The sequence below is a fragment of the Chanodichthys erythropterus genome, chromosome 20 (genome assembly GCF_024489055.1).
Source record: "Chanodichthys erythropterus isolate Z2021 chromosome 20, ASM2448905v1, whole genome shotgun sequence".
Classification (NCBI taxonomy): domain Eukaryota; kingdom Metazoa; phylum Chordata; class Actinopteri; order Cypriniformes; family Xenocyprididae; genus Chanodichthys; species Chanodichthys erythropterus.
Genome location: NC_090240.1, coordinates 16,839,807 through 16,852,439, shown reverse-complemented (window position 1 = coordinate 16,852,439; position 12,633 = coordinate 16,839,807). Strand labels below are relative to the sequence as shown.

At 37.7% G+C, this 12,633-nt stretch overlaps 1 protein-coding gene across 8 annotated transcripts in view; it reads left to right on the top strand.

Annotated features, from left to right (window-relative positions):
* rgs19 (regulator of G protein signaling 19) overlaps positions 1-2,956 on the top strand; it is a 62,944-nt gene extending 59,988 nt beyond the window's left edge. For all 8 annotated transcript variants that reach the window (XM_067371656.1, XM_067371658.1, XM_067371657.1 and 5 more), the window contains one exon: positions 452-2,956. In XM_067371656.1, coding sequence (XP_067227757.1) covers positions 452-640 — 189 coding nt within the window. In that variant the 3' untranslated portion in view covers positions 641-2,956. The remainder of the gene's footprint in view (positions 1-451) is intronic.
* The last annotated feature ends 9,677 nt before the right edge of the window (positions 2,957-12,633 follow it).

The window sequence follows — 12,633 nt, the reverse complement described above, 5'->3', positions numbered from 1 at the left end:
GACATTGCTTGGTTCGGGGGTGCTTTAAACCTCCCTGGTCGTGATGTCACCCGCACTATGACGTTCTGTCACACCATTGGACTGATTTTTCACATGCTAGTGTCGTAAACTTATGACGCAGCCTCTCTTTCCCCCTTTTCAGGGAACCGAGGTTACAGTCGTAATCAATGCGTTTTCCATAGGTTATCTTTTTTCTGCATGGGTTATCTTGATTAATGTTCTTATTTGCATATTTATGAAGTTAATGAGACAAGTACAACAAAACCTGTATCTCTATAAAATGATTGTAGAAATACTTATGCATTGATCATGAATGACAGGAAAAGTAACATTGTTTAACCCAGGCTTAAAAAGGCATTAACCCAAATCCTAAACTCTATTAGCGTATAAACGACTATGAAATTCTGACTATGTCGCTCAACATTCACAGTGTTGTTTTTCTGTCTTGAAGGTGAGTCTGGACTCTCGCGTCAGGGAAGTGATCAACAGGAGGATGCAGGATCCCACCCCTCACATATTTGAGGATGCACAGCTGCAGATCTACACCCTCATGCACAGAGACTCCTACCCACGATTCCTCAACTCCTCCGTCTACAGATCACTGGTGCAGGGGGGGTCACGCTCCTCGTCTGAGTCATAGAACCCCGACCCCTCATCTTTCTCTCGTTCTCTCCATCCAATTTCTCCCCATTTCTCTCCATCTCACTCATTGCACAACCACTCGAGGAGAAAGTACTCTTTTGTGTCGTCACGATTGGATTATCGTTTTTGTTTTTGCTTAGTCCATGTTCCTCTCTCATTTTTGAGGGAATCCCTAATTTCTTCTGAACCTGCACAGACTGAAACTGGAAGACACAGGGTTGAAAATGCAGTTTTCATTTGTCCAATCCTTTTTTTTACCCTCGTTCCAGCATCAACTACTGATTTTCACAGCCATTTTTTTTCACGCAAACATGCTCCGCTACTTGTATCTCCTGACGTCTCTAGTTGAAGAGAGCTGAGAGGGCCTCTGCAATAACATACACTGGAGTGGCCTGACCAATCTGATCCTCTCTCCTCACCCCGACCTGTCCACTGTCTCTGTGCTCTGATTGGCTCTTTGAGGCGAGAAGTCGAGAGGTGATTGGCGGCATTGTAAAAGAGAGGAACAGCACTTTTTTTGGTGCTAAACAAATAGGTACAAAAATATCCACACACTGTTTTGAATGCAAATCAATTTTCAGGCCCAGGCAGAATCTGCGGTCCTTTCCGGATTTTCTGCACTGATTTTAAGGGAAATCTATGGAATGAATTTAAATTTAAAAAAAATAAAAATAAAAAGTGTACTGAACTCATACTGGTAGCTGAAAAGCTTATCAACTCAGCCAAAATATTTAATAAACATAAAATTGGGCTGCATAGAATTTTGTAAATGTTAAGTTTTAGATTTCTGTGTATACAGATTTCGTTTGGGCCTGTTGATTCCAAACAACAGATATCAACAACATAGGAGAGAAAGGAGGACCACCAATTTTAGAGATATTAAATAAAACATGAGAGTTGAGAGAATGCCATGGTCTTAATTAGACTGGTCACTCACATTTTAAAAATTAGTTTTGTAATGTTATTTATTTTTTTATTTTGTTAAACTGTGACCTGATTTGTTTTTCTTGTACAAATATTAAAGAAAATCTGGAACATATGCGACATACAGAGCAAACTGTTAGTCCTGAGTGCTCAATCGCGCTGTATCTCTCTCTCTCTCTCTCTCTCTCTCTCTCTCTCTCTCTGTCTATTTCTCTCTCTTTTTCTCTGTCCTCGCTGTGTGTTTGAGTGCTTGAATGTTTCTGAGGTTGTATGGTGTGAAAATCACAAGTCTCTCTGGCGCCTCCTGTAGGCGGTTTCAGGTACTGCAGTTATGCGAGCTGTTTCTCAGTTTCATGGTTTTTCTTTAGTCAGAAAGGCAAAAGCAAATGCTCTTAGTCAACATAAAATGAAAAATAACTGTATTTAACTACTTTGATCAGTGCACGTCAGACTTTGTAAATGTAAAAACTTCTAAAAGCCTCTGAAACAACTTTCTAAAATTGTCTAAATGGCAAAATTAAATGTAGTAATTTAATCCCCAATTTATGTTGTTGTACTAAACGTTACAGCAATAATAGCCAATAACCACACATTTGAATTTAAGCGTTATCGTTGAAAATCATTTTAACATCTTGCTTTTTGCCTTATCACGTAATCACAGTGTTTTTCTGTCTGTTTTTCACACAATGTACGTGTTGAGGAGAATATCTCTTATTTGTCAGAATAAGAAAAAGTATTTTATAGTATTGTACAGGAACCTTTTTTTTAAAAAAAGAAGCCATTAGCTTCTGTTAAATCCATTTTAAAGTCCTCTCGAGCACACATTGATTTCACCGGTCCAGTACACTTCATTTATTCACGTTTAATGCTCAGTGTTACGTCTGCACTCGTGCTAAAACTCATTTCCTTTACAGATGCCTTCAACAGCCTCTGAACCCCCTTGATATTAAGAAAATAGTAGAAATATCGGAGAGTAACCGGTTTGATTGATGTTAACACTGTGAGTTGTGATACCACTCCATATTTATGGATCACTAAATATTTCATAATGTGAATCTGAAACCAACTGTGTGAATGGGTCCACAATAAGAGTTTTGTTTTAGAGTTAATCTTTTCATATCAGCACTGATCTGGAAATCTGGTGTTCATATTTCCCCTAAACATTCTTCTTCCTTAAGCAGTCCTTCCTTAAGTCTTAATATCAGATCTTTCATTTCACATTGAAATGAGGTAAATCATCCACATCCGCCTGGTACTTCCTGGTACTTTCAGGATTTGCTTCTTTGTAAATATATACGTATAGCAAATACATGTATATTGAATTAAGGACTCTAATGGTGATATTTCAAGAGTCATGTGTTAATTTAGAGGAACTTCATGTACTGTTGACCCCCCCCCCCCCAAAAAAAAAAATATATATATATATATATATATATATATATATATAATTTTTTTTTTTTTTTTTTTTCTTCCATCAGTTGTGCATGAAGATGTACATTTTGGAAAATGTGTGTAAAATATGTGTGTATATGGTTATATATGTACATGAACATATATTTAGTATTGCTCTTATTGTCCGACATGATGTGACCAGTCTAACTTAAGCCAGATAGAGTGAGTGTGTGTGTGTGTGTGTGTGTGTGTGTGTGTGTGTGTGTGTGTGTGTGTGTGTGTGTGTGTGTGTGTGTGTGTGTGCATGCGTGTGTTAAAAGTTAAGTGAACTTTCTCAATACAATAGGAGAGAGATGTCAATGTCGTTGCGGCCTTTGACAGCAAACACTCAATTACACAGGGATATGCAAAGTTATTCTTTAAAGACACGGTCAATGAGGGAAGCTTGCTGGTGGACCTCTTAACATTTCACATCACTTGCACTTTGCATTCACACTGAAAACGATTTAGAGGTCACTGTCTTGTACTGTATCAGCAGATCAAATGAGCACCACTGTTCACTCCTATTGGTTGTCACTGTTCATTTGCGTAATGTTAAAGTGTCTCTCAAGTCTCTCAAATTGCTAAATCACATTGAACTTTACTTCAGATTGCTTTGCAAATCACTGTCAGTGTGCACACTTTGTAACCAATGCGATTCAACAGATTTAAACGTTCACAAAAACGATAAACTGATGATTTTCATATTATGGCTGATATTAAAATTCAATACTATCTTGTCTAAATAAATCAAAACATAAAACACTAAACACTAAAATCAGTTGGTTAAATGCTACAATTGAAGTTAGGCATCACAACATTATAATGTAGATTATGAAAAATGGATATTCATTTATGTATATTTGATCATTTGGTGCCAAAGATTCCATTAATTAGTGATATTAAATTATTAGTATTTTTAAAGATTAATCTACCGACAAATAGGCATAAATTTATGATTTGTGTCATTGAATTGCATCTAAAATGTTCATCTATTTGGATTAAACAGTTTTAAAAATAATAATAACAAAATCAACCTAATGTGATACATATTTGTTAGTTATACATAAAGGAAACAGGAAACATTTCTGCACTCAAAAACTAATTTCATAATTTGTTACATCTATTTGATTTTATTAAAATAATAATATTTTTGAAATGCATTTATTCAAATGTCTTAGAATCTGCATAATCTGTTAATTGTGAAAACAATTACATTTATTCCATTAAAAAATATGAAAATTTTTAATTCAAATGTTTCAGATTGAAACAAACTGGATTTATTGATCTATAAACCTGGTTAATGTGTATTTAAAGCACATTGAGTTTATTAGTACTATTAGAGAAGTCTTACCTGTTTAATTTATGACTGACAAATATTACATTTAATAGGATAGTTCACCCAATAATGAAAATTGTCATCATTTATGCAGCCTCAAGTTCCAAACCGGAATTGAACACAAAAAAAAAATAAAATAAAATAAAATATGTTGGTAACCAGTTGACGGCACTCATTGATTTCCATAGTAGGAAAAAAAAAAATACTATGGAAGTCAATGGCTTTCATCAGCTGTCAAATATAAATTCTCTAATATCGGCCAATAACCAGTATGGTACCAATGTATCATTCATATAGAAAGAACTCAAAATGAATGCATCGCAACACATGCTTTGTTAATCATAAGAGATGTTTGAATTTGTTGTATCGCTCACTAGCAACTGTCGTCTTTCAACAGCTGCACAGAACAGACAGACTTTCACTTGTATTTGAGATGGGGACTGTGACCTAGAGCTGCTTATGTTTACATAAATTTCTTTAAGGTGCCAAAATTAATCTAGCCTTCTAACAGTCTCAAACAAAAGACATTTGCACGGAGGAGTGAGTCTGTCAATAAGTGTTGTGTTTCCGTCATCTGCATTATGCCATCATCAGATGGTCACGCCGGTCTTTGTTACAAGATGTTTTGGTTTTGTTGTCACCTCACATGCTAGCCTCAAGGTCTCGCCATCTCATTGGCCTTCCCTCACTCTTTCTTATGTTCTCTCCGGTCACTCTGTGAGATTTTCTCTGAGATTTGCAGTGCCATGACATACAGCAGTGAGATCGGTCCCTGACTCATGGACTTCTATGGACACTTATTTATTGACATTAGCATTATATTTTGTATTAAAATAAATCAAGTTATGTTTTAAAGAGTATGTTTATGGATTTCTGGACCAATTTTTTTTTTTTTTCTTTTTTTTTTTTCAAAAGTCTGTGACCATTACTGTGTAACCTCCCCTCGCCCTTGGGTGCCATAGCAGGACGCCCTCTTCAGGTTGTGGTTGGGGCCGACTTGAGGTCCCTTTTAACCCAGGCCAACTCATTGCCAGAGATGATTTAATCAAGAACCCGTCTGTAATATTCCATAACTTTTGACTTGGTTGAAGATTTTTTTTTTTTTTGAATGTTTTTTAAAAGAGAAGATATGACTATAATGATAATAATAAAGATGTTTGTGTTATTATTCATTTACAGCTTGCCAAGAGATTTAATTTCACTGCGGCTTCCAGAAGAGCTTTTCACACTGTACTCAACCCTTAACTGCTTAGGGTTAGGATTAGTCAAAAATGACAATTCCTGTTTTTTATTGCTGTATTTATTATAAATTATATATACAGTGGGTACGGAAAGTATTCAGACCCCCTTAAAGTTTTCACTCTTTGTTATATTGCAGCCATTTGCTAAAATCATTTAAGTTCATTTTTTCCTCATTAATGTACACACAGCACCCCATATTGACAGAAAAACACAGAATTGTTGACATTTTTGCAGATTTATTAAAAAAGAAAAACTGAAATATCACATGGTCCTAAGTATTCAGACCCTTTGCTCAGTATTTAGTAGAAGCACCCTTTTGATCTGGAAAAGACGCAACAAGTTTTTCACACCTGGATTTGGGGATCCTCTGCCATTCCTCCTTGCAGATCCTCTCCAGTTCTGTCAGGTTGGATGGTAAACGTTGGTGGACAGCCATTTTTAGGTCTCTCCATAGATGCTCAATTGGGTTTAAGTCAGGGCTCTGGCTGGGCCATTCAAGAACAGTCACAGAGTTGTTGTGAAGCCACTCCTTCGTTATTTTAGCTGTGTGCTTAGGGTCATTGTCTTGTTGGAAGGTAAACCTTCAGCCCAGTCTGAGGTCCTGAGCACTCTGGAGAAGGTTTTCTTCCAGGATATCCCTGTACTTGGCCGCATTCATCTTTCCCTCGATTGCAACCAGTCGTCCTGTCCCTGCAGCTGAAAAACACCCCCACAGCATGATGCTGCCACCACCATGCTTCACTGTTGGGACTGTATTGGACAGGTGATGAGCAGTGCCTGGTTTTCTCCACACATACTGCTTAGAATTAAGGCCAAAAAGTTCTATCTTGGTCTCATCAGACCAGAGAATCTTATTTCTCACCATCTTGGCAAACTCCATGTGGGCTTTCATGTGTCTTGCACCGAGGAGAGGCTTCCGCCGGGCCACTCTGCCATAAAGCCCCGACTGGTGGAGGGCTGCAGTGATGATTGACTTTCTACAACTTTCTCCCATCTCCCGACTGCATCTCTGGAGTTCAGCCACAGTGATCTTTGGGTTCTTCTTTACCTCTCTCACCAAGGCTCTTCTCCCCTGATAGCTCAGTTTGGCCGGATGGCCAGCTCTAGGAAGGGTTCTGGTCGTCCCAAACATCTTCCATTTAAGGATTGTGGAGGCCACTGTGCTCTTAGGAACCTTAAGAGCAGCAGAAATTTTTTTGTAACCTTGGCCAGATCTGTGCCTTGCCACAATTCTGTCTCTGAGCTCTTCAGGCAGTTCCTTTGACCTCATGATTCTCATTTGCTCTGACATGCACTGTGAGCTGTAAGGTCTTATATAGACAGGTGTGTGGCTTTCCTAATCAAGTCCAATCAGTATAATCAAACACAGCTGGACTCAAATGAAGGTGTAGAACCATCTCAAGGATGATCAGAAGAAATGGACAGCACCTCAGATCAATATATGAGTGTCACAGCAAAGGGTCTGAATACTTAGGACCATGTGATATTTCAGTTTTTCTTTTTTAATAAATCTGCAAAAATGTCAACGATTCTGTGTTTTTCTGTCAATATGGGGTGCTGTGTGTACATTAATGAGTGAAAAAATGAACTTAAATGACTTTAGCAAATGGCTGCAATATAACAAAGAGTGAAGAAAAAAAAAAAAATTATATATATATGCCCTTGTAAATAGCATGGCCGCAGGACATCCTGTCACTCACATGACATCACAGCAAAAGCAAAACATGGTTCTATCAATTTGCAATGGACAGAATCAAGTCCCGTCCTACATTTTTTTTTCTCTCTTGTTCAAGATGCTATTTCAATCGGATATACAGTGTTCAGCGTAAATGAGTGCACCCCCTTTGAAAAGTAACATTTTTAACAATATCTAAATGAACACAAAAACAATTTCCGAAATGTTGAAAAGACTAAGTTTAATATAACATCTGTTTAACTTATAACATGAAAGTAAGGTTAATAATATAACTTAAAACAATTTCCTGAAAATTCTTAAAAACTGAAAATTTTGTTTTTTGTGTCAAATTAGGGTGATGCAAAAATGAGTACACCCCACTGAAAGTTTCTGGAGCAAAGCTAAATTTTAGACTACAAATGTCTAATTTAACAAGAATTCAACCACATGTGAGTCTAATTATTCATCACACTACAGTTGACTATAAAAGGGTGTTAAAACTCCTTCCAATTTCACACTGTCAGCAATGGCACCACATGGAAGAAAAATGTCACCAATCCTGAGAAAGAAAATCTTTTCTTTACACCAGAAAGGTGAAGATCAACAAAGCTTTACTTATCAGTCAGAATTCTGTAGCAAAAGTGAGACAAAATTTAAAAAATAAGGAACTGCGACCATCTCACAGAGACGTCCAGGTCGTCCACGGAAGTAAACACCTCGACAGGAGCGTCTTCTGATGAGAAGGGTTGAAGAAAATCATCATGCAAGTTCACTGCAGTTATCTAGAAAGCCAAACTGAGGTGACTATTCCCTTGTGACACAATATGGTGTACACTGCAGAGGAATGGCATGCATGGGAGCCGTCCACAAAAGACACCTCTCCTAAAGCCCAGGCACAAAAAACCCTCCTAGAGTTTACCAGGACCCATGCTGACAAAGATGAAGACTACTGGGACTCTATACTCTGGAGTCATGAGACCAAGATTAATGTTTTTGGCACTGGCATCGCAAAGGTGAGGAATACAAAGGAAACAGCATGGTGTCTACAGTGAAACATGATGGTGTCAGTGTCCTTATGTGGGGCTGCATGAGTGCTGCATTTCATTGATGGCTTCATGAATTCACAGATGTACTGCTCTATACTGAAAGAGAAGATGCCACCATCACTCCATGCACTGGGTCATCATGCACTTTTCCAACATGACAATGATCCTAAACACACATCTAAGGCCACTGTTGGATTTCTGAAGAAGAACAGGGTGAAAGTGATTCAGTGGCTCCTGATCTGAACCCAATCGAACACCTGTGGGGGATTCTGAAGAGACGAGTTGAGCATCACTCTCCATCCAGCATCGTCTCTAAAAGAGCTCATTCTTGAAGAACGGAAAAGGATAGATGTAGCAAAATGTCGCTATCTTGTTCATTCCATGCCTTGAAGATTTGGCGCTGTCGTTAAAAATCGTGGAGGCCATACAAAGTACTAGATGTAGTAGTTTTTTTTTGTGGGGTGTGCTCATTTTTGCATCACCCTAATTTGAGTAAAACTGAAAAATGTGTAATTAAGTAATTTTATTAACATTAATTTCTTGTTATAAGTTAAATAGCCTGGGCCAGTGTTGCCATCTAATAAGTCCAACAAATGCAAGGAGCATTTGCAAGCTTAGAGTAAAAATTATGTGCAGTTAGCTTTACGAAACTTTTGTTTCAAATCAGTGGTTCAGAGTGTGTATCAAACTCCCAAAATCATGTGATTTCAGTAAACGAGGCTTCGTTACGTCATAAGTGTTTCGAAATTTCATTGGTTCACATGACTTTGGCAGTTTGATACACACTCTGAACAACTGATTTGAAACAAAAGATTCATAAAGCTTCATGAAGCAGTGTTTTGAAATCGCCCATCACTAGATATTGTTGAATAAAGTCATTATTTGTTTTTTTGGTGCACAAAAAGTGTTCTCGTCGCTTCATAACATTAAGGTTGAACCACTGTAGTCACATGATCTGTTTTAAATATGTTTTTAATAGCTTATTGGGCATCTGAAAGTGTTAATTATCTTGGTGTCAATGGAGGCCTCACTGAGCCATCGGATTTCATCAACAATATCTTAATTTGTGTTCTGAAGATGAACGAAGGTCTTACGGGTGTGGAACAACATGAGGGTGAGTGATTAATGACTGAATTTTAATTTTTGAGTGAACTATCCCTTTAACCCATGATTTACAAATCTCCCTATAATCAATAACCCAGTCAACTATATGAATAGTGTGAAGTATGGAATGAAATAACATTAATCCAGGGTGCAGAATCACATGGGCTTAATTTTAAATGTGAAAAGCCCATAGGAAAGTAATATGATCTATTGTATCCCCCTAAATAGCATTTATACTTAACTTGAACCCCTTCTGCACATCTGGTTTAACTTTAAGGAAGATGACTGGGATGCAAGGAGCGTTTGTGGATTTTTAAGCATCAAGAGCACTAGACGATGAAAATGTCAATTGTCTTTCCTCACGTTGGCTCCTTAATATCAGTTAGTTATACATGTCACAAGTCTCATTATTGTGTTGACTTGATCCTTTCAACTCTGGACTGACTGTGACCCTATATCTAAACCAATGTGAAATGCCAAGTGTATCCTTAAATGCTCAGGGTTTTTCTCTGACTTTATCATTCTTGTTGCCTTTGCCGAGAACATGTATGGAAATATTGTCATATTGCCAAAACAAACACGGACAGCAGTCAGGCGGCTCTACACACTCTGCTTCTGCCATGTAGGTGATCGCTGAGTGAAACAGCGATCAATGTACAAAAGCTTAATGCACATATCAGCACTGTTCAAACATCTGCGTTGCATAAAGTTTGAATGGATGAAGAAGGAAAAAACAAATGGCTAAAAATGCAAGACGGAAATACCAATACAGAGACATTTTTCCCTCCCCCTTCAAGTTCCACAAACATTCCTGGAGTTGAACATGAGGCTCAGTTCATGCTGCCATTCCAACAAGAATCTGGCGGTAAAGATAGCGGTGATAAAGAGAGTGACCCATCATCTGGATAGAGATGATTAACTCTTCAGGAATCACTCTCATTAAAACAGATAAGTTACATGATAAAAGATGGTTAAAAACAGACCAATAAATGAGCAATAAACTCATTTAAAAGTTGTCATGAAATGAAAATTTTAAATATATTTTGTAAGTGCCTAATATTTATATTATTGTAAATTATCCATGTGTTTCATTTTTTTTATATTTTTTTTTTTTTTTTTTATAAAACGGTTAGTTCCTGTCCTTGATCCGGATTGGTCAATAGCTAAAACGATAAACCACCCAAGTATTGTGAGAAAGAGATCGAGTGAGCGAGTTTATTACCTGCATTCAGGTTTAGCATTTTCCTTCAGGTCAGTCCTATGTTCATAATAAAAATCTGTTTAAATGATGTATTATCTTGTCCTTTTAACAGTTAAGGGATTTTCCCGTGACTGACAGCGCTAGTCAAAGCGTTTCTCAGTTCTGTGTTCACAACAATTCAGTCTTTTCAATGTAAAAGTCTTTGCTACTGACTGACACACTCATAAAGACAGTCTTTGCTGCCATCTAATGGTGTAATAATGTAACTTCTGTTGCTGTTCAGGGTCAGGGACTATTTTTTCTGGCGGAAGGAAGGCTTTTAGTGAAACTTTACTTCATGAAAGTTGCATTGATACAAATTTTTGGCTTTAATATTTGTATTGTGTTGTAACCGTTTTATAAAAGCAATAAGGTACTCGAGGTTAGTGCTGAATCTTGAATAAGTCACGGCTGAAGAGGTTACTCCGCTTCGCATCGTGCCTAACAACGCCCTTCAGCCTTGACTTATTCATGATACAGCACAGCCTCGAGTACCTTACTGTTTACATAAGTTCCCATATTATGCTATTTTAAAAGTTTTGTTTTGGAAGTCTCCTACAATAGGTTTATATCCAAGGTCAAAAAACACTTTAATTTTCTCATAACATTCATTGAGTCCTCGCCTCTTTTCTCGCAGTGTCTGAAACCCCTTCTTTCCATTCCTTTACATCACCTCATTTCTCAGAGTCTGAAAACGCTTCTTTCAAAGATTCAGTCTTTCTAAACCCCAACATACTCTGCTCTGATTGGTCAGATGACCCAGTCTATCACTTACAGCGCGTGTCAGAAACAAAACACCTATTACCATATCTGAATCTCCGGAGGCTTCCTCAGCTCTTCATACAGTGATGCGAAAGGTAACAGTGGCGTTGATTTTTCCGTATCAATTTCAATTCTTTCAAAGCTTATCAATTCCAGAGTGAGTCCTCATCCTTTAGGAGTGCATGCAAAGTGGATTCGCAGGGCTGAAAACAGGGTCTTCTCGACGTGTCGACAGCACAAATAAACTGTTTCCAGGCCTCAGCAACAATTACTGTTTCAGGGCGGGTCAAAGTAGATGTTTGTGGGCAGCCAATGAAAACCATAGGCTGGCATTATGCAAATTTGTAACATTGTTACGTAGGTTTGTAACAGGTGGTTTGCTGATGACTTGTTTCAGCAATTCAGAATCGAGTCTTTCTTTTAGGAGAAAACAGCTGCGTCCTAAATCGCGTACTGTTGAGTAGGTGCTACATTTGAATTTAAATTAACTTCACTACTGTTGAAAAAGTATGTTCTATATAGTAGGAATGCATGTAGTTTGAACAAATTCGGATGTACTTCATCAGCCATGTTGTTACCGTCACATGACCTACTCATGGGATAGTAAAGTGTCCATCTTATGCGCAGTAGTAAGTCATTCGGGTACTTTTCGTGTACTGTTTTTCAAATACTATGAATTCGGACATTCTACACTGTTCACATACTGTTTCACGTACTACATAGTGGAGAAGTATTCGATTTCGGACACAGCTAATAACTTTATTTGTCACGCACTAAAATTTTGTAACATTTGTAAATGGTTTGAAATCTCTGATCAGATTTCAGATTTTCCTCACTTGTTGTGCAGAGTAATTGTGACTCTATTAAACATTGCACATGTTATTCATTCCCATTATTTATTCTGTTGTCTTCAACGAATGTGTTTACATTCGGACACGGAGACTGAGATCAGTTTTTCAGAATTAATTTTTCATGTAGTCTACATATTACAAGCCTCCTTTCTTCTTCACCTGAGGGTCCTACAGTACTTCCATGGTTTACTCCCTTGAAAGGCCTGGAAACTTCCTCCAAACACAGAGCATTTTAAATAACCCAGCCATTCATTGTGAATCAGCAGATCAAAATGCTCGCTTAGTGACCCTTTAATTCCCCCATGACTGGGGGCTATTTTGTCCCTCAAACGCCTCTGTGGAGACAGTTGCTTGGGAGAGTCCCGTCGTATTTTCTC